Source organism: Lagenorhynchus albirostris, chromosome 2 (assembly GCF_949774975.1).
Source record: "Lagenorhynchus albirostris chromosome 2, mLagAlb1.1, whole genome shotgun sequence".
Taxonomy (NCBI): Eukaryota; Metazoa; Chordata; class Mammalia; order Artiodactyla; family Delphinidae; genus Lagenorhynchus; species Lagenorhynchus albirostris.
The window spans coordinates 181,981,483-182,005,288 of NC_083096.1; the positions used below are offsets into that span (position 1 = coordinate 181,981,483).

General features: G+C 59.0%; 1 protein-coding gene across 1 annotated transcript in view; it reads left to right on the forward strand.

Annotated features, from left to right (window-relative positions):
• The window catches only part of CHD5 (chromodomain helicase DNA binding protein 5), a 62,864-nt gene that overhangs the window by 24,683 nt on the left and 14,375 nt on the right, over positions 1-23,806 (forward strand). Inside the window, exons 8-30 of the mRNA XM_060141616.1 lie at positions 589-755; positions 930-1,151; positions 2,230-2,436; positions 2,653-2,864; positions 5,598-5,729; positions 5,815-5,923; positions 7,075-7,266; positions 7,354-7,554; positions 11,045-11,182; positions 11,273-11,394; positions 12,213-12,386; positions 12,767-12,908; positions 14,256-14,387; positions 17,315-17,432; positions 18,807-18,931; positions 20,001-20,232; positions 20,417-20,527; positions 20,780-20,952; positions 21,489-21,663; positions 22,124-22,216; positions 22,417-22,505; positions 22,795-22,928; positions 23,375-23,519. Coding sequence (XP_059997599.1) covers positions 589-755; positions 930-1,151; positions 2,230-2,436; positions 2,653-2,864; positions 5,598-5,729; positions 5,815-5,923; positions 7,075-7,266; positions 7,354-7,554; positions 11,045-11,182; positions 11,273-11,394; positions 12,213-12,386; positions 12,767-12,908; positions 14,256-14,387; positions 17,315-17,432; positions 18,807-18,931; positions 20,001-20,232; positions 20,417-20,527; positions 20,780-20,952; positions 21,489-21,663; positions 22,124-22,216; positions 22,417-22,505; positions 22,795-22,928; positions 23,375-23,519 — 3,545 coding nt within the window. The remainder of the gene's footprint in view (positions 1-588; positions 756-929; positions 1,152-2,229; positions 2,437-2,652; positions 2,865-5,597; positions 5,730-5,814; positions 5,924-7,074; positions 7,267-7,353; positions 7,555-11,044; positions 11,183-11,272; positions 11,395-12,212; positions 12,387-12,766; positions 12,909-14,255; positions 14,388-17,314; positions 17,433-18,806; positions 18,932-20,000; positions 20,233-20,416; positions 20,528-20,779; positions 20,953-21,488; positions 21,664-22,123; positions 22,217-22,416; positions 22,506-22,794; positions 22,929-23,374; positions 23,520-23,806) is intronic.

Genomic DNA, 23,806 nt, shown 5'->3' on the forward strand with positions numbered 1-23,806 from the left:
CGGTTCACGTGGCCACCGCGGCGCATGTGGGCATGCAGAGCCCCCTCGGGGAGCGGAGAAGGGCACCCCTCAGCAGGAAGCCCCCCTGTGCTTCCTCAAGCACCCTGGCCTCTGTGGTTAGGAGGAGGGGGTCCTGTCGAAGTGAGTCTGCATACGTTAGGGACCCGTGATGTGAGCCACCCCAGGGCATTTGCACTGGCAGAGGGGGGCACAGGAGGAGTTGCTTCTTAACCTCATCCACCCTCTACCCATGTATCCCCTCAGCCCCATTCCCCTACCCATCCTCGTTCCCCCTCTCCATCCTCGTTCCCTCCCTCCCTTGTCTTTATTTATCCAGCCATTCATCTTTCCATGCATTCACCCATCTTCTTTCCTTCCTTCTCCCTCCTTCCCTTCCTTTCCTTTTATCCATCTTCCATCCATCTCTTCACCCCTTTACTCTCTCAGTCCTCCTGTTGACCCTGTCTGTCCACCCACCACCCAACATCTATTGAGAGCCTAGTATGCGCCAGGGCAGCCTGGCGTGGAGATTGGCTGTGCACTGGGAGTGGGAACAAGGCCCGCCGTGACTGCCCTGCCCCTCCGCAGCTGATGACGGTGATGGCTATGAGACGGACCACCAGGACTACTGTGAGGTGTGCCAGCAGGGTGGGGAGATCATCCTGTGCGACACCTGCCCGAGGGCCTACCACCTCGTCTGCCTGGACCCAGAGCTGGAGAAAGCTCCCGAGGGCAAGTGGAGCTGTCCCCACTGTGTAAGCCCTTGGCAGACGCGCCGGGGCGGGATTTTGTCTGTGCCTGGCTTCCGGACTCCTGCACGGTCTTCTGGGGCAGAACATGGGGAAGTGCGAGTGGGAGGGAGGGAGTCGCTCCCTGGTGGAGGTGGGGTCCTGGTCCAGGGTGCCTCCACCTGGACTCCCCCCCTCCAGGAGAAGGAGGGGATCCAGTGGGAGCCGAAGGACGACGACGACGAGGAGGAGGAGGGCGGCTGCGAGGAGGAGGAGGACGACCACATGGAGTTCTGCCGCGTGTGCAAGGACGGCGGCGAGCTGCTCTGCTGCGACGCCTGCCCCTCCTCCTACCACCTGCACTGCCTCAACCCGCCGCTGCCCGAGATCCCAAACGGTGAATGGCTCTGCCCGCGCTGTACTGTGAGTGTTACGCCGGCCCGCGCCGAACGCCCCGCCCCCGGCAAGGCCCCGCCCACAACGACCAGGCCCCTCCCCCGGCAAGGCCCTGCGCACAAAGGTCCCACCCACCGAGGCCCCGCCCCAGCAGGCCCTGTCCACCAAAGCCCCGCCTCCCCCGGCCCAGGCCACGCCCACCACGCCCATTGCCCATGCTGCTCCAGGCCTCACCTACGAAGGCCCCGCCTGGCTCTCCGCCTACCAAGACCTTTAACCCGCCCCTTCCCGTCCAGGACACGCCCCACGAGTACCCACCCAACCCCCGCCGACACCGCCCCGTCGGGGCTCAGTCCCAGGCCCCCTCCCATGTGCCCCGAGTCCCGGCCACCGCCTCACCCTGGCCTGCTCTGCTTGCAATCCCCTTCACACTCTCTGGAAACAGCCGCTATGAGAAGAGAAAAGCGGTGGTGATAATCCCACCACCGCCCACCACAGCCACCGTTTACTGGGCATTCCTCTAACACCTACTGAGTTTTCCAGTACCAGGCCTTTCGTTATTCCCATTTTTAGATGAGAAAACTGAGGCTCAGGGAGGTAAAGTGACTTGCCCAAGGCCACACAGGGCTGAACTGTCCACTCAGACTCAGACTGGACCTGGCTCTTGTCACAGGGCTGGGGGTGGCGAGAGGGTAGGAGGCCTTTGGGGCTGGGGCCTCAGTTTCTGCGGGGAGAGGAGAGCAGCCGCCCCTCCCCCCCATTCACTGTAGGCATTTGAAGGCCACCATGCTCCGAGTTGTCCCCAGCCCACCCCTAGTGCTGGGTCCCCCACCCTGTGGATCCTGGGCTGTGCCGTGCCAGCCCTCGGTTACCTGTGTGCATATGGGCTTCCGTTATGCGTGTGTATGTGTGTGTGCACGTGTGTGTGTGCAGACCCGTATCGCCTCATCAGCGTGCACGGCATGCGTGGTCTCCTGAGGACAGAGTGGTGTCTTGGAGTCGCTGTGGTGCTGTCTGACTTGGAGTAGTACAGCTTGTTGGAGGGAGCCTCGGGGTGGGGCCCTGCAGCTAAGCCCTGAACTTGGGGACCCTCCTCTGTCCACAGTGTCCCCCGCTGAAGGGCAAAGTCCAGCGGATCCTGCATTGGAGGTGGACAGAGCCCCCAGCCCCCTTCATGGTGGGGCTGCCGGGGTCCGACGTAGAGCCTGGCGTTCCACCACCCAAGCCCCTAGAGGGCATCCCGGAGAGAGAGTTTTTTGTCAAGTGGGCTGGGCTCTCCTACTGGCACTGCTCCTGGGTGAAGGAGCTGCAGGTGAGGCACCTGGGCAGGTGTGGCTGTGCTCAGGACCTAAACGCCCTGGGCAGCTCCCCGAGTGAGGGGCATTGCTGGGAGTTGGGGAGGGGGAGGCGGAAGGTGAGGATTGGCTTGCTTGGGACCCAGGCTGGGGGCTGGGGGAGCTGGGTTGGGGGACATGGGGGGGTTCACGGCCCATCTCCCTCCTGTAACCTCTGCCCCCTCTGCGAGCAGCTGGAGCTCTACCACACGGTGATGTATCGCAACTACCAAAGAAAGAACGACATGGACGAGCCACCGCCCTTTGACTATGGCTCTGGCGATGAGGATGGCAAGAGCGAGAAAAGGAAGAACAAAGACCCCCTCTATGCCAAGATGGAGGAGCGCTTCTACCGCTACGGCATCAAGCCCGAGTGGATGATGGTCCACCGCATCCTGAACCACAGGTGTGTGCTCGGCGGGTGGGGCCCTGCGCCTCGCTGAGGTGGGTGCCTGCAGGTCTGGGACACCTGTTAACTGGGCTCAGGACCACGCGTGGCTGTGGTGGCGGAAGGGGCCCCACTGTCGGTGATGTGACTGTCCAGCTGGAGGGGTCTTCGTGCACCCGGGTACGTGGATGCACACGTGTGTAAACTTGCATGTGCATGCGTGTCACTCTCATGGTAGAGCAGTTCCTAAGTCATATGTCTAAAGAGGCAACTTGACGAACGGCCAGTGGAAGCTGTAGATGGGACACTTGGGGGGTCGGGACCCTTGTGCTCCTGGCATCAGTGCTTGATACCTGCCGGAAGGTCCTGGGGACCCGGGTGGGCCTGAGCTGTGGAGTGAGTACATGCTTGCTGCTCCTTTATAACACAGCTGACACCACCGAGTGCCATCTATCAAGAGGTAGGTGTTTTATTTCCGCCTTCGTGTTTATGGATGCCAGCACGGTTAAGTCACTTGCCCAGAGTCACACAGGCAAGAGGCAGGGGTGCTGGGATTTGAACCCAGTGCTTTTCTGAGGGCAGGACTTGCTTTCTTAGCCACTGTTCCAAACCCCAGTGCCCCTGCAACAACTCTTTGTTGAGCAGTGTGAAATTGCCCAGGTGACGGTGGTCAGAGGCTGCAGAGACCAGACGCAGACACCAAGGCAGGGGGGCCCCGGACTGCAAGAGTGGCTTTGGTTTGGTGGGGAGGTGGGAGGTTTTGCTCATTCTTTTTTTTTAATTAGTTAATTAATTTTATTTATTTTTGGCTGCATGGGGTCTTTGTTGTTGCGTGTGGGCTTTCTCTAGTTGCCGTGAGCAGGGACTGCTCTTCGTTGTGGTGCGTGGCCTCCCATCTCCCTCTGCTCTGCCACTTCTCTTGTTGCAGAGCATGGGCTCTAGGTGCGCGGGCTTCAGTAGTTGTGACTCACAGGCTCAGTAGTTGTGGCGCACGGGCTTAGTTGCTCCGTGGCATGTGGGATCTTCCCGGACCAGGGCTCGAACCTGCGTCCCCTGCGTTGGCAGGCAGATTCTTAACCACTGCGCCACCAGGGAAGCCCCTCTTGCTCATTCTTGAGCTCAGGCGCTTGAGAACCGAAGGTGGCTGACAGGTGGGCTCAGGGTGGGGCCCACGGAGGCTCTGCCTCGGGGGGACTTGGGATCCAGCAGACCACAGGCGTCCCGAAGGCAGGAGTTGGGTAGAGCAGAGTTTAAGAACCTGATCCTGTCGGTCGGATTTCAGCCCTGGCTCCCATTTTCCGGGCTCTGTGCTTCTGTGTTTCTCACGTGAAATGGGATAATGAGAGTACCCACCCCACAGGGCTGCCGCGGGGGTTCAAGGAGTGTGCTAGCGCCTGCTAGCGTGGCCGTCAGGAAGATGGGCCAGGGGAATTTGAAAAAGTACTCCCTCGACTATGACATGCCTCATCCTCCCATCCCCAGCCCTCATGTGACCTGAGCCCCCCCCCCATTGAACTGATCCACAATTTTTTTACCTTTGTTAAATTGCATGTTCAAAACAAAAGTGGCAAGTTTTCTCCCTGCTTTCAAAGCGGGGTAGGTGAATTTCCTCCAAATGTATTACCTGAATGGAGTCTGAGTAACAACCAACCATTTATTGAAAAAAAAAAATCCATCGGTTTCCACAGTGACTGGGGATCGGTCTTTCTGTCCATGGCCCCCAGGCTAGCCGTGGCACCCCTGGCCCTGCAGCGCTGCCCTGGCTCGGTTGCCCAGTGCACTCAGGTTGGGTGGGAGGCCCCAGGCCCCTCCCAGGAGCCACATTCAAGCTGCAGTGCAAGGTGCTTCTCTGCAGCAACCCCTCTGGGCTGCTGGCTGGGGCATCAGGTCCGTGTCCGCGGGGGTCTTTGGGAGAGGGCATCCCACCTGCAAGAATTACATTCCTCTCTACTTTGCAGGGATTGGCCCCAGACCGGGATGGGCACCCCTCCAGTCCTTGGGAGGTTTTTTCTTTTTTTTTTTGGCCACTCCGTGCGGCATGCGGGATCTTAGTTCCCCGACCAGGGATGAAACCCGTGCCCCCTGCAGTGGAAGCTCGGAGTCTTAACCACTGGACCGCCAGGGAAGTCCCTCTTTGGGAGTTTTTTTTTTTTTTTTTTTTTTGCCGTACGTGGGCCTCTCACCGTTGTGGCCTCTCCCGTTGCGGAACACAGCCTCCGGATGCGCAGGCTCAGCGGCCATGGCTCACGGGCCCAGCTGCTCCGCGGCATGTGGGATCTTCCCGGACCGAGGCACGAACCCGTGTCCCCTGCATTGGCAGGCGGACTCTCAAACACTGCGCCACCAAGGAAGCCCCCTCTTTGGGAGTTTTTAAGCGAGAAAACGAAGGTCTGTGGTCAGGGGAGAACCATCTGACTCAGTAATTGAGAATTCCGGGGGAATCCTCATGACTGAATGGGATTCACAGCCACCGAGGATGGAGTGGATGCTGGTTCTGTGCTCCCCCATTAGCGTGGCCTCCCAGATGTCCCTCTGCTCTGCCACTCAACCCGTTCCCTCCTCCCTCCCTCTCACTAGCTGTGTGGCCTTGGCCAAGCTGTCTCACCTCTCTGGAGTCCCTGCCTGGTGCCGCCCTCCTGGCTGGGGCTCCCAGGGGACCGCGGGGGTGAGAGGCTTTGCATCCTGTGAGGTGCCCTCCGTGGACTCTTGCCTGGGTGACCCGCCCTCCTCCATCTGTTTACCATGTTGCAGCTTCGACAAAAAGGGGGATGTGCATTACCTGATCAAGTGGAAAGACCTGCCCTACGACCAGTGCACCTGGGAGATTGACGACATTGACATCCCCTACTACGACAACCTGAAGCAGGCCTACTGGGGCCACAGGTGGGCCACGGTGGGGCCCCTGGGCGGGGCCTCCCACCCCCCACCAGCCTGAGCTCTGCTCTCATCATCCTGGGCTCTTTCCCAGGGAATTGATGCTGGGGGAGGACGCCAGGCTGCCCAAGAGGCTGGTCAAGAAGGGCAAGAAGCTGAAGGACGACAAACAGGAGAAGCCCCCGGACACGCCCATTGTGGATGTGAGCGGGGAGGGGCTCCGGGGTGGGGTTGCCAGGGCCTCCACCGAGGCTTGGCCGTGGCGGAGGGTATGGTCTCCGGAGGTCTCCGGAGAACTCGTACTGCGGGTCTATGCACACGGAGCCGCACCTGTGCAGGAGGGGGCTCTACGGCTCAGTCAGGGACAAGGGTGACAGGACCCAGCCCTTCCCCGCAGGGGAGGGCTCACACCCTGGGGTCTGGGTCCCCCAGCCTCATGCAGAGCGGCAGCTCCTGGGGGACAGAGCGATTTGAAGGATGGGTCACCAGTGCACAGACTGTGGAGCAGATAGTCTCTACTCAGCGCAGCTCACGAAATTGCATTCCTTTAGTTGAGCTAGTTCCAAGCACTTAAATCAAAAAGTGTGTTTCCTACTTCAGGAACATAATTGCTGATTTGCTAATTACACACCATTCTTATCTGTTCAGGGGCAGGAGACCCACAACTTGCCCCGGAGCTTTGAGCCCATCGGGGAGTGGAAGGTTGACTGTTATTCATTTAGCAAACTTCTCTGGGTGTCTGCTAGCACCTAGCCCTGGGCTGGCCCTGGGGGAACAAGGCCCTGCCCCCTGTTTCACGAAGTGCTCATCTTCCAAGGGCCCGTGGCGCGTACACACAGAAGTGGGAGATCGGCTTGAGACTGTGGGATGCCAGGGAAAGGTGAATGGGTCTGATACATCAGGAGGACTTCATGGGGGAGGTGGCCCCGAGCTGCAGGATAAAAGAGGTGATGTTCGGGATCAGGCATCCTGGGCATGCATCCAACAAATGTTGCCTAAGTGCTCACTGTGTCCTGGTCACTGTATGGGACTCAGAGGAGCAGGTCACCAATATGGTGACCACAAGCTGGGCTTAAAGTCAGAGAATCCAACACTTGGTAAACTGCCCTGATAGGAAAAGTATAGGGTCGACAAGGGAGGACGTGGTGGGAACACCTAAGCTGGGCCAGGAGTCAGGGAGGACTTCCTGGAGGAAGAAGCATTCCAGCTGTGACCTGAAGGATGAATAAGTTAGCAGGGATGAGAGGAGTGGGAAGAGTACCCCAGTCATAAGGAACTGCGTGTGCAAAGGCCTGGGGGCTGGGCCCTGGTGGCCCAGGATCCAGCGTACGTCTGAACCTCTGCCTCCTTGCAGCCCACGGTCAAGTTTGACAAGCAGCCGTGGTACATCGACTCCACGGGCGGCACACTGCACCCGTACCAGCTGGAGGGCCTTAACTGGCTGCGCTTTTCCTGGGCCCAGGGCACCGACACCATCCTGGCCGATGAGATGGGTCTGGGCAAGACAGTGCAGACCATCGTCTTCCTCTACTCCCTGTACAAGGAGGTTTGAGGCCCAGGCTGGGCGGCTGGGGAGGGGTAGCCGGTGCTGGCTGTGGGCCGGCAGCCTCAGCGCGTCCGTCTCCCTCCCCAGGGCCACTCCAAGGGGCCCTACCTGGTCAGTGCGCCCCTGTCCACCATCATCAACTGGGAACGTGAGTTTGAGATGTGGGCGCCCGACTTCTACGTGGTCACCTACACGGGGGACAAGGAGAGCCGCTCTGTGATCCGGGAGAACGAGTTTTCGTTTGAGGACAATGCCATTCGGAGTGGGAAGAAGGTGTTCCGGATGAAGGTGAGCACTCCTGACCCCGGGGACCCTGCACAGGTGCCCAGTCTGCCCTGCGGGCCGCAGGGGCCCTGCAGTCCACCTGGGGTCTCTTCTCTTGGGCCCTGGTGGAGGTAGGTAGTAGCTGGCACGGAGCTTCTCTTGAGGCAGAGTTACCTGCTGTATCCATGTCCTGGGGCAAAGAACCATAAACAGGGTGGCGGTGGGGCTGAAAACAGCAACAGAATGTATCCTCTCGCCGTTCTGGAGGCCAGGAGTCCGAGATCCAGCTGTCGGCGGGGTCCTGCTCCCCCTGAAGCTCTGGGGGAGGACCCTTCCGCGCCTCTTCCAGCATCTGGTGGCGGCAGGCGTTCCTTGGCAGTCCTTGGTTTGCGGCTGAATCACTTGGGTTTCTGCCTCTGTTGTCATGCGGCCGTCTCCCCTGTGTGTCTGTGTCTCCTCTTCTTATAAAGACACCACCCTAATCCAGGATGACCTCATTTTAACTAATGACACCTGCAAACACCCGAGCTCCAAAAAAGGTCATATTCTGAGGTTTTGGGTGGACATGGATCTTGAAGGGACACGATTCAACCCAGTCCACCAGCTGTGTGACCTCTGGCAAGTCACTTAGCCTCTCTGTGCTTCAGAATCTTCTCAGCAAAATGGAGATAACAGACCCAGTCTAGAGTTGTGGAGGGTCGAATGAATAAGCATTAGGCAGGGCCGCTCAGACTTCCCTGTGCCCCCGGGTCAGCAGGGGCCTTGTTGAAGGGCAGGTTCTGATCCCGCAGCTCTGGGGTGGGGCCTGACAGAGTCCCAGATGATGTGCATGCTTTTGATTCTCAGGCTGCACTCTGAGAATCGAGGACACAAAGCACCCGGTACTTCCCGCGCCTGGCACGCGGGGGCACTCAGGCAGTCTTGGCGCTCTCACGTGCTACCTGCAGTGCTGGGGGCTGGCGGATCACCTCCAGCCTCCCCAGGGTTCCTCACCTCGGCTTTCTCCCTCGTCTGGGGATGGTCGTGGCCCCAGGAGATGCTCAGTAACTATTTGTGTGGGTTTGTTTTTTTGGCTGCGCCGCGAAGCTTGTGGGAATCTTAGTTCCCCGGCCAGAGATTGAACCCCGGGCTATGGCAGTGAAAGCGCTGAGTCCTAACTACTGAACCGCCAGGGAATTCTCAATAACTATTTGTTGAGTGAGGGAATGACTCAGTGATTCTAGAGGGATGGGCCTGTGGGCCTAGCAGTCACAGAAACAACTTCTGAGCTCACCCTGGGATCCTGCGATGGGCTGGGTGCTTTGCTGACTCAGCCTTTTTTTTTTAAAGAAGATGTTGGGGGTAGGAGTTTATTAATTTATTTATTTTTGCTGTGTTGGGTCTTTGTTTCTGTGCGAGGGCTTTCTCTAGTTGTGGCAAGGGGGGGGCCTCTCTTCATCGCGGTGTGCTGGCCTCTCACTATCACGGCCTCTCTTGTTGCGGAGCACAGGCTCCAGACGCACAGGCTCAGTAGTTGTGGCTCACGGGCCTAGTTGCTCCGCGGCATGTGGGATCCTCCCAGACCAGGGCTCGAACCCGTGTTCCCTGCATTAGCAGGCAGATTCTCAACCACTGCGCCACCAGGGAAGCCCTCAGCTTTTCAATTTACTTTATTTTTTAAAATTGTAGGAAAATACACATAACTTAAAGTGTATCATCTTAACCATTTTTACAAGTACGGTTCGTGGACATCAAGGACATTTATACTGCTGTGCAGCCATCACCCCCATCTCCAGAGCTGCTCATCTTGTAAAACTGAAACTCTGTCCCCATTAAACACTAACTTCCACCAGCCCCTGGCAACCTCCTGCTTTTGGTCTCTGAATTTGATTATTCTTGGTACTTCATGTAAGTGGAATCATACAGTATTCGTCCTTTTGTGCCTGGCTCGTTTCACTCAGCACGTTGTAGCCTGTGTCAGGATTTCTTTCCTTTTTAAGGCTGGATGATATTCCATCGTGTGATAGACCACCTTTTGTTTATCCATTCATCTGCCTGTGGATGCTTGAGCGTTTCTACCTTTTGGTTCTTGTGAATAATGCTATGAACATAGGTGTGCAGAAATATTCATTCAAGTCCCTGCTTTCACTTCTTCTGGGTCTATAACCAGAATTGGAAATGCTGGATCACATGGCAATTCTATGTGTAATTTTGTTTGTTTTTGTTTTTATATTATTTTTAAAAAATTTTATTGGCGTATAGTTGATTTACAATGTTGTCTTCGTTTCAGGTGTACAGCAAAGTGACTGGGTTATCCATATACATATATCCATTCTTTTTTAGATTCTTTTCCCATATAGGTCATTACAGAGTATTGAGTAGAGTTCCCTGTGCTATACAGTAGGTCCTTATTAGTTATCTATTTCATATATAGTAGTGTGTATATGTCAATCCCAGTCTCCCAATTTATCCCTCCCCCTGTTTTTCCCCATAACCAGAAGTCTGTTTTCTACATCTGTGACTCTGTTTCTCTCTTGTAAAAAAGGTTCATTTGTACCATTTTTTTAGATTCCACATATAAGCGATATCATATGATATTTGTCTTTGTCTGACTTACTTCAACTCAGTATGACAATTTCTAGGTCCATCCATGTTGCTGTGAATGGCATTGTTTCATTTTTTTTATGGCTGAGTAATATTCCATTGTATGTATGTACCACATCCTCTTTATCCATTCCTCTGTTGATGGAAACTTACATTGTTTCCGTGTCTTGGCTCTTGTAAATAGTGCTGCAGTGAACACTGGGGTGCATGTGTCTTTTCAAATTATGCTTTTCTTTGGATATATGCCCAGGAGTGGGATTGCTGGATCATATGGTAGCTCTATTTTTATAGCTTTTTTTTTTTTTTTTTTTTTTTTTTTTTGCGGTACGCAGGCCTCTCACTGTTGTGGCCTCTCCCGTTGCGGAGCACAGGCTCCGGACGTGCAGGCTCAGTGGCCATGGCTCACGGGCCCAGCCGCCCCACAGCACGTGGGATCCTCCCGGACCGGGGCACGAACCTGCGTCCCCTGCATCGGCAGGCGGACTCCCAACCCCTGCGCCACCAGGGAAGCCCTATTTTTATAGTTTTTTTAAGCAATCTCCATACTGTTCTCCGTAATATGTGTAATTTTTTGAGGAACAGACTTGCCCTTTTAATTCTTGTGGCATTCCTCCTGTAGACAGTATTGCTCCCTTTTTACAGGTGAGGCGACTGAGGCTTGGGGAGGTTAATTACCTTGACCAAGGTCTAGCCCAAAAGAGCAGGGCTGGTGCACACCCAGGTGCCGCCTACAGGCTCCCCTCTGCCTCTCTCAGCCCTTCCTGGGCCTCAGCTGACCCCTTTGCTCAGTGGCCTGTGTCTTCCTCTCAGTCCCAGGGCTCCCTGGGCTCTCTGGGGGTCCTGTCCACACTCCTCCTCGCCCCTTCGTCTCTGGAGACCCTGATCTGCTGCTCTCCCAGCTCTCCTCCCAAACGCCTCCCTCTCCCTCCAGAAAGAAGTGCAGATCAAATTCCATGTCCTGCTCACCTCCTACGAGCTCATCACCATCGACCAGGCCATCCTGGGCTCCATTGAGTGGGCCTGCCTCGTGGTGGATGAGGCCCACCGGCTCAAGAACAACCAGTCCAAGGTAGGAAGTGCTGACCGCTGGCTCCGGTGCTCCCTGGATGGGCCGGCCGCCTGGTGCCCCCTGACAGGCCCCCTGTCCCCCCTCCCCAAGTTCTTTAGGGTCCTGAACAGCTACAAGATCGATTACAAGCTGCTGCTGACGGGGACCCCCCTTCAGAACAACCTGGAGGAGCTCTTCCACCTGCTCAATTTCCTGACTCCAGAGAGGTTCAAGTGAGTCGGGGGGGCCGGCTGGGGAGCTGGGGTGGGGGGCAGCCAGCGAAGAGGGGTCAGTGCCCGTCCCGGCTCTGGGGCTGCTCGCTGGACCTCGGTTTCCTCATCGGTAACGTGGGAGTGTTAGCAGTGTGCTGGGCCGTGCCGAGCCCCTGGGAAACATCTGCTGCTGCCAATCCTGCCATTTTTCCTCAGCTCTGCCCCTGAAGACCCTGGGGGTCCTCCTGGGATCCTGTCCCTTCCCCACACCCCTGGCCCATTCCTGTCCCTCCACAAAGATTGAAGTGACCACATGGGGGGCAGCGATGGGAGGCAGAAGGCTGGGGTGGTGGTGGTGGAGATGGGGGTGAAGACAGAGCTCCGGCCTTCCTGTCTTCATCTGACCCCTCAGTTTCCTACTCAGGGGACTCAGGGTGGAGAATGCTGATTCTGGAATCAGGAGATGTAGATACGAGGGCAGGCTGGACTGTATAACCTTGGGCACCCATCAGCCTCAGTTTCCTTATCTGCGATATGGCTAAGAGTCCTAGAGACTGCATGTCCAGGACAGCTCTGAGGACAGGAAGGCATCCTGTGTGGCTGAGACAGCTGCGATGGGTGGGGGTGACACAGGCTTAGACAGAGACTGGAAGGACACCTAGGGCAGGGCCAGGGCTCCGTGGCCCACCAGCCAGCCTGCCCTGTGACAGGCCTGCCCTGTGACCCTCTGGCAGGTGGCCGGGGGCGGGCTGGCTGGCCCGCTCCCCCACCCCAATCCTGGTTCCCTTTGCAGAGGGCTTTGGCCTGCTGCAGGCTCTCATCCCAGCTTTTTCTTGCAGCAACCTGGAGGGCTTCCTGGAGGAGTTTGCCGACATCTCCAAGGAAGACCAGATCAAGAAGCTGCATGACCTGCTGGGGCCGCACATGCTAAGGCGGCTCAAGGCTGATGTGTTCAAGAACATGCCGGCCAAGACCGAGCTGATCGTCCGCGTGGAGCTGAGCCAGATGCAGAAGTGAGCAGCCTGCCCCGTGTCCCCTGGGCTTGTCTTCTAGATCAGAAGGGCCTGACCTGGCCTTCCTGGGCTGCTGCCCCGGGTGGGTGGGAGGGCCTTTCGGCCCCGCCCAGGCCTCAACTCGCCTTTTGCACATACTTCCTTCTTGGGGCCTCTTAGGTTTCAGCGACCAGGGTTGGGGCTGCCTGGGCCCTTGCACTGTCCCCCAGCAACTTGCTGGGCAGCGCCAGGCCTGTGGCTTCACCTCTCGGGGCCCCCCGTGGTCTTTCTGTAACTGGTACTAGGGCAGCAGCCCCCAGGCTCCCCGCAGAGCAGAGTGCCCTCTCGGAGGCTGGTGTGGCCAGATGTATCCAGCTTGCCTTTCCTCCTTCCTCTGGCAGGAAGTACTACAAGTTCATCCTCACGCGGAACTTCGAGGCGCTGAACTCCAAGGGGGGTGGGAACCAGGTGTCACTGCTCAACATCATGATGGACCTGAAGAAGTGTTGCAACCACCCTTACCTCTTCCCAGTGGCCGCTGTGGTAGGTCCCCGTGGCTGCCACTGTGGCCACCGTGGTAGGTGCCCTTGACCACCATGGTGAGTGCCTGAGGCTGCCATGGAAGGGCCTGAGGCCGTGGTAGGTGCATGTGGCTGTGTCGTGGTGGGTTTTCTGTGGCCCTCGTGGCAAGCAGCTGTGGCCGCCGTGGTGCCCCTGGCTGCTGGGAATGAGGATTTGGAGGCGATATGGGTCCCCACTGCTCAGCCAGGCCCTCTCCTGCCCTGGACCCCTCCTCGTGCCTCTGCCCACTGCTCAGCCAGGCCCTCTCCTGCCCTGGACCCCTCCTCGTGCCTCTGCCCACTGCTCAGCCAGGCCCTCTCCTGCCCTGGACCCCTCCTCGTGCCTCTGCCCACTGCTCAGCCAGGCCCTCTCCTGCCCTGGACCCCTCCTCGTGCCTCTGCCCACTGCTCAGCCAGGCCCTCTCCTGCCCTGGACCCCTCCTCGTGACCATAAAGTAATGGGGGGCATCGGGGCACCACAGGATCCCCTCCAGCCTCAGCGTCAGGGGACCGCAGGCCAGGATTCCGAGGGCTGACCTGGCAGTCGGGGAGGCCTGGGTGGGGCCCCCAGGTGATCTGATGTGCTGCCCTGGGTGAGAGACTGGACCCCCAGCCAGACCCCCGGCTCCAGTCCTCTGGTCTCAGGACAGTCAGTGGTCCTCTTGGGGCCCCAGGTTTATCCTCTATGAAGTGGGGACAATAACAGCACCCCCTGAAAGGGTGAGGGCCAGACCAGAACGTCCACGTCAGTGCCCTCGGCGAGAGCTCGGCACAGCGGTGCTCACCGCGGTCACGGCTATTGTGGTTCTAATTTAAACGCTCCATGGTTTACACCTTCCCCCTCCCCCATCCCTTCCCCCAAACAAGAAGACCAATGCAGAGTTCGGCGTGGAGGCCGTGCTGTGGGTGACCTAGACTCAGCCAACCCCAGGCTGATCTCACCATGGTGGCCCAGCAGAGGCCTTTGGGCTAAGGTTCTTCCCAGCTGGGGGGCCGTGTTGGCTGGACATGCCCTGCACATTCCTGCTGGGAAGGCCGGCTTGGCTCAAGGCTCTGTGTCATCCTTCGCCCACTGATGCCTGTGGTCTTGGTGGAGCGCCAGCAGGGGGAGATGGAGGGCGGGGCCGGCGAGTCTGAGCCCTGCCTGGGGAACGCGACGCTGGGAGCCGCCGTGTGACCTGCCCATGCGCCCTGCAGAACCTGGCCTGACCTGGGCTTGGGCTCGGTGCTCCACCCACTGTTGGGCCCTTGTCCACTCTCTGGGGCCTCTGGTGCAGAGTCAGAGAGGAGAGGGGAGCCCCCAATGCCCCACCTTCTGCTGTGTCCACAGGAGGCCCCTGTCCTGCCCAATGGCTCCTATGATGGCAGCTCTCTGGTCAAGTCTTCAGGGAAGCTCATGTTGCTGCAGAAGATGCTCAAGAAACTTCGGGACGAAGGGCACCGTGTACTTATCTTCTCCCAGGTGAGCTGCCCCCAGGTGGCTGCTGGCCTCCCTGCCTTCCCTAGCCCAACCCCACACCTGCAGAGGGCGTCCTGCCCCCACTAGCTGAGGGCACAGCCTGCCAGCAGCCCTCAGGTCCCGATGCCATCCCCACGTGGGTTGTGTGTCAAAAGTCGCTCCTCTGGGCCCTGGTGTGATGCAGCCGAGGAGAGCTGGTTGGGCGCCAAGTTCAAGGTGCTCAGGGCATGTTGGTGGGGAGGACCAATGTCCACCCCACCAGCTGCTCCTCTGGCCTGCTCCTCCCGGAGCGTTTGTCTAGGCTGGGATGACAGCCCTCTCCTCTCACCCGTGCAGCCCAGCTTCTCATGAAGGTGGGGCCCTGTGGTGGGGGCAGCTTGGCGGGGGTGTGTGTGTCCCTCTTTCTAGCTTGATCCTGCGGCATCACTTTTTGGGCGGTCAGAGGCAAAGCTGTCCAGCCCCAGAGGTTTGTTTGTCTGTGCACTTCCTTCATCCTTTTGCATCTGTCTTACGTGCGGCTCTGTGCTAGGCATGGGGGTCCAGCTCTTGTCCTCAAGACCCTCATAGTCTAGTGTGGGAGATGGAGGTTAGAGACAGTTATCCAGCCCCAAGGTCATCTCTGTGATGGGGGTCAGGGATGGCCCTAGGGGCCTGGTGTGAAAAATGTTCCATGGTGGTGTGACTGAGCCAGAGACTAGGACGTGGCTCCTCCGTGTGCAACAGTCCACGTGTAACAGCTGCTCCTGCCTGCAAGCCCCTGATCCCACCCTGGGCCTGCAGCAGGCCGAGGAATCTGGGGAAAGCTGACCAAGCCTGTGACTGTGGGCTGGCCTGGAAACTGGATCCAGAATCCGCCAGCCCCTGCCAACGTAAGACATGATTCTGGGCTGAGGCCCCAAGGGACCAAGTAGAGGGAACTGCACAACTTCTAGAAGTGGGCACAGAGAGAAGGTGACAGAGATGGAGCGCTGCCAGCCAAAGTAAGCCTGAAAACCCCAATCACAAAACTCATGAAAACGTCCAGTGAGACATTGAATGAGACGCCCCACAAAACAGTAAGCAGAACCCAAGTGGGAGGAATAATAGCACAGCCTGAAAAAGTTCCAATAAACACGTTTAGGAACCTCAAAAATACCAGAGTAACACTCATAAATGGCGAAGAAATCGATTAAACACAGGCAGCAAGAGATAAAATAAAACTAACTGGATAGGAAAAGGGTCTGCATGAGATGGAGAGCAAAACATTTCAACAGACTGGATAAACTCGCAACACTGTTGAAGAGAATGGGGATGGATGGGAACCTGGCGTTGAGGAATTTCCCCAGAATGCAGCAGAGAGAGACAAAGATAAGACTGAGAAATTACATGGAGGATGCCTTGAGAGGCTCTGGTAATTATGCACTAGGAGCTGCAGAAGAAGAAATAGAGAAAATGGCAGAGAAGTCAGACTTGATGGGAGTTTGCAGACAGACGTGGAGAAAGATGTGAGGTCTCAGGTCTGAGTACCAAGCAAGATAAGTACAGTAAGTCCCCTACATGTGAACGAGTTGCATTCGGAGAGCGTGCGTTAAGTCAAATTTGTTTGTAAGTCCAACAAAGTTAGCTTAGGTACCCAACTAACACAATCGGCTATATAGTACTGTATTGTAACAGGTTTTTAAGACTTTTCACACAAATAACACATAAAAAACAAACAAACAAAAAATAAAGAAAACATTTTTAATCTTATAGTATAGCACCTTGAAAAGTACAATAGTACCAGCTACATCACCGCCGCTTTTTTTTTTTTTTTTTTTTTTTTTGCGGTACGCAGGCCTCTCACTGCTGTGGCCTCTCCCGTTGCGGAGCACAGGCTCCGGACGCGCAGGCTCAGCGGCCGTGGCTCACGGGCCCAGCCGCTCCGCGGCACGTGGGGTCTTCCTGGACCGGGGCACGAACCCGTGTCCCCTGCATCGGCAGGCGGACTCTCAACCACTGCGCCACCAGGGAAGCCCCATCACCACCGCTTTTACGCTTGCTTCCAGACATCCTGGGCTTGAAATAAAGATACTGTACTACTGTACTCTATACAGTACAGTAAAGTACACAAAAGCACAACCGCTTGTAGAGGATGCACGCGTGTGACAGTGTACGCCAGACACGCACTAACTTACGTGATTGGACATGCGAATGCACGTTTGCATCTTTGAAGGTTCACAACTTGAAGGTTCGTATGTAGGGGGCTTACTGTATAAAGAAAGGAAGCCCTAGGCACATCATAGGGAAAATGCCACACTTCAGACCTAGTATCTACAAAGGAATGAATCAGACTGTCCTCAGATTTCACATCAGCAACAATAGGTGGCAGAAGACAACTGCAAAACCTTCAATACACTGCGGGAAAATGGTGACTGATAATTTTATATCCAGCCAAACTCTCTCTCAAGATTGATTATGGGAGGAATATGGGAGCTCAGAAGGGACTGCTTTTCTCTTCTCATAGGAAAGGGTGAAATCAGGGAAGACATCACAGAGGAGGTGCTGTTTGAGTTTCCTAGGCGGTAAGGGGGTGGGAAGAGAGTATAGGTAATTTGGGATGGTTGGAGAGTCTGAAGGAAACATTGGGAAATGAAGCCCAGATGGGCTGGGCACCAGTCCTGCAAGCCTGGAATGCCAAGGTGAGGATTTGGGACTTCATCCTGGGGGGAGAGAGCAGGGAGGCACGTGCTTAGAGCTGTGTCTTAGGCAGATGGCTGTGGGGCTGGTGTGGGGGGATGGAGTGGCTCCGGCGGTTGAGGTTGGAGGCTGCATTCTTCTTCAGAGAATGGCCCTGCATCAGGTCTGCCTGGGTCCCACCTGTCTCCCCACTCAGCAGGCTGCTCTGTCGTCCCCCACCTGTCATGGGGTCCCTGCTCTGCGGCAGTGCCTCAGGCATACCATGTCCCCTGCAGATGACCAAGATGCTGGACCTCCTGGAGGACTTCCTGGAGTATGAGGGCTACAAATATGAGCGGATTGACGGTGGCATCACCGGGGGCCTCCGGCAAGAGGCGATTGACAGATTCAACGGTACCCCCGCCCCACCCCACCCCGGGCCTTCACTGGGGGGCCCCGTCTGCCTCTCCTCCTACGCTAGGCTCTTAGCCAGACCACTCAACTCATGGTCAGGGTAGCTGCTCCTCAAACGGCCGAAGAAAGCAGACCAGTCCTTAGGTCCTAATAGCTGGTAAAAGGGATTCATTCTGTGGAACTTGCCAGGGGCCTGCTGGGGTGCAAGAAGCCAGTAGATAACACTTGCTCAGAGCTGAGAAACAGACAAGGAGGAAAGCAGAAGGGGAGGAAAATCCCTCTGCTTCTAAATGAAGCCGGTGCTGAGGGTCTGGCCAGCACCTGTGGGCTTCTGGTACGGACACCAGCTAAACCTCCGGTTATAGGCAGGGCCGGATGGGGCCTGTCCCCGGAACACACGGGCTGCGGGGAGGGCCAGAGCAGAGCAGCGCTCCCTTAGAGGAAGGACAGAGGGAAGGGCAGGGCCACACAGGCCCGAACTTCCAACCTGCTGTCTTGCTTGCCTGGGAAGGAGAGGTGAGGGGGGCAGGCCAGGAGCTGGCTCTGGAGTGGAGGAAACCTCAGGAGGGGGAAGTGGTCCAGCGCTTTAGTGGCAGGTTTGCAGCAAGTGCTGATGAGCTCTCTTTCCCTGGGGCTTGTGGCTGCTTCCCACCTCCCACCCTCAGAACAGGGCTGGGGTCCCACGGCTCCAAAACCCAAAGCAGCGTTTCCTGTTGCCCACTCACGTCAGAGGTACATCGAGTAGTTTCAGCATCTCGATGCGGCCCCAGCACACGTCTAAGCGGGAGGCATCAGGAGGATCGGGGACCTGTTTGCAGCTCGAGTGGGTGCCGTGGTCAGTCCCAGGTCACTCAGTGAAGGGCTCCGATGGGCCTGAGAACCAGCCGTCCTGCCACAGTGGGCACTGACCAGAGCGTCGGCCTGGGCCCTGGAGCTGGGACCCTGAGTGTTCCATGGCTGCTCTGACAGCATCACGGGCAGGGGAGCCGTGAGGGCGGGAAGGACCGAGTTCTCCAGGGCTCCCTGGGGCCTGACCCTCAGCGGCTCTGCCCGTATTTGCTGGCTGTTTGCAGTTTCTTCTTTGCCGCCCGAGCTTTGATAATTGGTTCCTTCTCATTCTGGCTCCATCCTGTTGGCTCAGGGCTCAGAGCTGGGGGATCCATGGGGCTCAGGTGGGCTGCTCTGTCCACCCGCCTGGGGCCCCAGGCCTCCTCCGGCTTCCCTGAGCACAGCTCAGGCCATTGTTGCCTGTGATGGGGTCACAGTTCCAGCCCCCCCGCCCCGGTCTCCCGTCGGCCATCCACCTGTCCCGACCCCTACCCCTCTGGCTGTGCCCCTCACTCACCCTGCTGGGCGCCCACTTCTCTTCCTCAGCCCCTGGGGCCCAGCAGTTCTGCTTCCTCCTCTCGACCCGGGCAGGTGGCCTGGGCATCAACTTGGCCACGGCGGACACGGTCATCATCTACGACTCAGACTGGAACCCGCACAACGACATCCAGGTGTGTGGCCCTGACACCAGAGCCCTCTTAGAGGGCCCCTCGCTCACCCTGGCTCTGTGGGCTTTCCCTCCCTCCCCCCACAGACTGTCTCAGGGCTTTACCTCTCCCTGGACCCGCCTCGTGGAGTCCCAGCCCCAAGAGGGACCTGGGAGGTGAGCCCCTCCAGCTCCTGCATTGTACAAAAGAGGAAACAGCCCAGGGAGGGCAGGGGATGTGTCCAAGAACACGCAGCGATCTGTGTGACCATGACCCCTGGTCTGTCCCATCAGTCTTAGGGTCGAGGCCGTGGAGTGGGGCAGGATGAGGGGGTCCTGGGACCCAGAGGGGGCCAGCTTCGGAGGAACAGGAAAATAGAGTTGAGGGGACTAGACCTGTGGAGGTGGGGAGGGGAAGAGATGGAGGCGGGGGCAATGGGGCTGGTGAGGAAGGATGGGAGGGTTGGGGGGCAGGGGTTGTGGGAGTAGAGACACACTCTGCTGTCCATGGCCACCCATGCACCTCTCGGGGCAGGGCTGGGCACGCACACACTTTACCCTCTTGGGGCGCACACACAAACTCATGTCTCACGCACACGTGTGTGTACCCGTGCACCGTCACCCACACAGATCTAATCACACCAGATCACGTCCCACGGACACCTCACGCGCAGATCCCCAGGCATGTCCTCACATCACAGCCTGTCCTCACAGGGTGTCTGTGCCTCCTCAACAGGTGGGCTTACAGTCCCACTAGTGGTCACTCCCGGGGAGGTGCAGCCCCCATCTCAGCATGAGCGCCATCAGAGCCCCGTGTGGCGTCATTACATAAGCACACTGGCCACACTGCCGCTTGCACACCTGCAGTCACACCGAGTTCCATCTGCACAGGCACCCAGGCCCCCAGGAGGCCACACAGGATGCGAGCACAGCTGCCCTGGTGCACACACATCTCCACGGGCAGTCAGGCAGCTGGTTCCACATGGAGCGCGTTCGTGAGCCCACGTGCATGCCTCCCCCCACTCTCCGGTACCTGACGCTGAGCCCCCAGCCCTCGGGTGAGCTATGGGTGCTAAGCTGCAGGTTGCCCCCAGGCCTTCAGCCGCGCCCACCGCATTGGGCAGAACAAGAAGGTGATGATCTACCGCTTCGTGACGCGGGCCTCGGTGGAGGAGCGTATCACGCAGGTGGCCAAGCGCAAGATGATGCTAACCCACCTGGTGGTGCGGCCCGGCCTGGGCTCCAAGTCCGGCTCCATGACCAAGCAGGAGCTGGACGACATCCTCAAGTTCGGCACAGAGGAGCTCTTCAAGGACGACGTGGAGGGTGGGTATCCTGGGTGCCGGGGCACGGGGGGTTGGTCCTGCTTGAGACACTACCTTCCCAGGGCATCTCCAGTGTGCAGCCTTTCCCTCCTCTGCTCCCCCCTCCTGGCCAGGATGGGCAGGGCCAGGGTGGCATCTCTGGGTGCTGCCCCCCAGCTCTGCGGTCCCCCACCTCTGTCCTCCAGGCATGATGTCTCAGGGCCAGAGGCCCGTCACGCCCATCCCTGATGTCCAGTCCTCCAAAGGGGGAGCCCTGGCCGCCAGCGCGAAGAAAAAGCACGGCAGCACCCCGCCAGGTAGGGGCCAACCCAGCCCAGCCCCCAGACCACCTGTACCCCGGATGGCTGCTCCTGGAGAGGAAGGGGGACCCCCAAACCCATTTTGTCAGGTTCCCCCGCCTGTGGACTGTAGCCGGGCGGGCAGTGGTCTGTTACATTGTCTGATCACCGTGCTCCTCTGTTGCAACCCCTGGAGGGGACTGGGAAGGGCCGCTGTCTGGAATCTGTCCTGGTGGGGGTCCCCCAACTCTGCAGCCTGTCTGCCCCCAGGTGACAGCAAGGACGTGGAGGACAGCAGTGTGATCCACTATGATGATGCGGCCATCTCCAAGCTACTGGACCGCAACCAGGACGCCACGGACGACACGGAGCTGCAGAACATGAACGAATACCTGAGCTCCTTCAAGGTGGCGCAGTACGTGGTGCGCGAGGAGGACGGCGTGGTAAGCCCCGCCCCTCGGCCCCGCCCCTCCTCGGCCCCGCCCCCAGAGATCACGCCCCTCCTTTCAGCGGCTCCACCCATTTGCGGCCGCGCCGCGCCCCTACCGCAGCTTCTCCATCTACGCTCGGAAACCGATTATCCTGAAGGCCGGCTCCCTGGTCTCTCCTGAGTGGGCCCTCCACCCTCCACGCGGACCCTGGGTGCTAATTATTCTTCCACGTGCCAGTTTTCCTTTTGAAACTGGGGGCCTCCTGAGGACAAGGGTGGGGCTTATTCTCTTCTATACCTCAGTGCCTGGCGCAAGGCCAGGGAGTACTTGGGAAGTGAATGAATGAATGAATTACCGCGGCAGGAGCAGGAAGAGGAAGAACACATGGGGCTGGGGGTGATCAGGGAAGGCTTCCTGGAGTAGGCAGGCTTTCCAGTTCCTCCTTGAGCCCCTAGAGGGTGAGATGTGGTAGAGGCAGCGAGGCCTCCTAGGGGCGGAGATGCGCGCTGGCCCCGCCCTCACGGAGCCCACGGCACCTGCGTCCCCAGGAGGAGGTGGAGCGGGAGATCATCAAGCAGGAGGAGAACGTGGACCCCGACTACTGGGAGAAGCTGCTCCGGCACCACTACGAGCAGCAGCAGGAGGACCTGGCCCGCAACCTGGGCAAAGGCAAGCGCGTCCGCAAGCAGGTCAACTACAACGACGCCTCCCAGGAGGACCAGGGTGCGTGCCCGGTGGGCGGGGTCGTGCTGGAGGGGAGGGCATCCCTGTGGCGGGGAAGCCCTGGCGGTGGGGGGTAGGGGCCGTGTGGAGTGGCCTGAGTCGGGAGGCGGTGGCGAGAGCTTCTCGGAGAAAGGGGGCTCCGGGGCAGGTGTGGGGTGTGGGGTGTTTGGGGGAACAAGATGGGTGGTGGTTCAGTGACCTCACGGCTAGTGGTGTGGCTTTAGGCAAGTCTCAGTTCCTCCGTCTGTAAAACGGGGACGACGGGGATATGAGACCTTAGGATGTAGTGCAGGGTTGCAGGGATGCTGCGGGAGCTCACAGAAAGTACGCGAGGGCTGTTTTCGTTGTCACTGTTCTCGGGCTGGGGTGTAGGGGTTTGGTGTGGCCCTGGGTGTGGGGGGCTCGGGTGGGCTTCTGCTGGGACGGCTCACCCTGCACCCCTCTGCCTGACCCCCCCCAGAGTGGCAGGACGAGCTCTCAGACAACCAGTCCGAATACTCCATTGGATCCGAGGATGAGGACGAGGACTTTGAAGAAAGGCCGGAAGGGCAGAGTGAGTCTCAGCGCTGGGCTGGGGCCCGGGCGGCATGTCGGGGAGCTGGTGGTCAGCGTGGGGCGCCCCAGGGGCATCAGGACAAGCGTCCGTCCTCCGGAGTGGGTCCTCGGGGGCCTGCTGTCCTGGGGCGAGCTGCTGGGTGGGCTGGGTCAGGACCCCGGGCCCGGCTGAGGGCTCATGGCGGGCTGCTCCCCCAGGTGGACGGCGACAATCCAGGAGGCAGCTGAAGAGCGACAGGGACAAGCCCCTGCCCCCGCTTCTCGCCCGGGTTGGCGGCAACATTGAGGTGGGGCCTGCGTGCACCCCCACTCGCCCAGCTCCCCTTCCCTGGATTCCTCTCATCCCCTTTCAGAGCAAAGAGCTCCCCGCTGCTGCCACTCCCGGGGCGCGGAGGAGGGGCGGGAGGGCTGGGGGGTCCCGCTGGGTCAGTGCCAAGTAGAGGTGGGCCTGGGCCGTGCCCCTCTGGGTCCTGCCCCCGCCGGAGGCCCCTGCTCCTCCGTGCTTCTCCCTTCCCTGTGTTTTTCTCCCTCGTCTCTGAATTCCCCGCTCCCTCACCCTGATCTCCACCGGCCCAGGTGCTGGGCTTCAACGCCCGACAGCGGAAGGCCTTTTTGAACGCCATCATGCGCTGGGGCATGCCCCCCCAGGACGCCTTCAACTCCCACTGGCTGGTGCGGGACCTTCGCGGGAAGAGTGAGAAGGAGTTTAGGTAAAGGGGCTGAGGTGGTGGCCCGGGGTGCGGCTGCCCGCCCTGGAGTGGCAGGCTCCGGCTAGGTGAGCCAGCACGATGGGTGGCGTTTCCGCCAGGTTAAGGGTATCTGGAGAGCTCACTGCTATCTGATGTTGGCGTGCCTGGGGTCCAGGCCTGGGCAGGGCTTATTTGCAGAGAACGCTGACCAGTCTCCTCTGCCAGAGCAGCTGGTGTTAACGGCAGCGCGAAGGATCTGGGTTGTCCGGGGCGAGGGCTGTCCCAGGAGGGTCCCCTGCCCGGGGGCCCTCTTCTGTCCTTCCCTGGGGCCTGACCCAGCCAGGCCTGGTTGGGAGGCAGGCGACGGGTGATGATTCCAGCCAGGATGTCCCCCGGGGGTCCTGCCAGCCCTCTCAGAGGGTCCTGCCGGCCCCCCACTCCCTGAGCCCCAGTCCCCCCCACCCCAGAGCCTATGTGTCCCTCTTCATGCGGCACCTGTGTGAGCCGGGGGCTGATGGCGCGGAGACCTTCGCAGACGGCGTGCCCCGCGAGGGCCTCTCCAGGCAGCACGTGCTCACGCGCATCGGGGTCATGTCACTAGTTAGGAAGAAGGTGGGTGAGTAGCCTTTGCTGGGCTTTTCCTGGTGGCCGACCACGGCCCAGGTGTGCCCCTGGGGGGTCAGCGGGCAGAGGGCAAGTGCCTGGCTGTCCAGGGTCTGAGTCAGGCTAGAGGCATGGACCCACGATGCCTCTCTGGGTGGGGACTGGAGGCCGGGTTGGCAGGTGGGGACGGGCTGGGGGTAGGGGCTGGCAGGGGCTTTTGCAGTCAGAAGGACATGTGGCTTGGCCAGCCTCGGGTGGAGGCGGCACCTCTGCCTCACCCCAAGCCTGGCACGCCC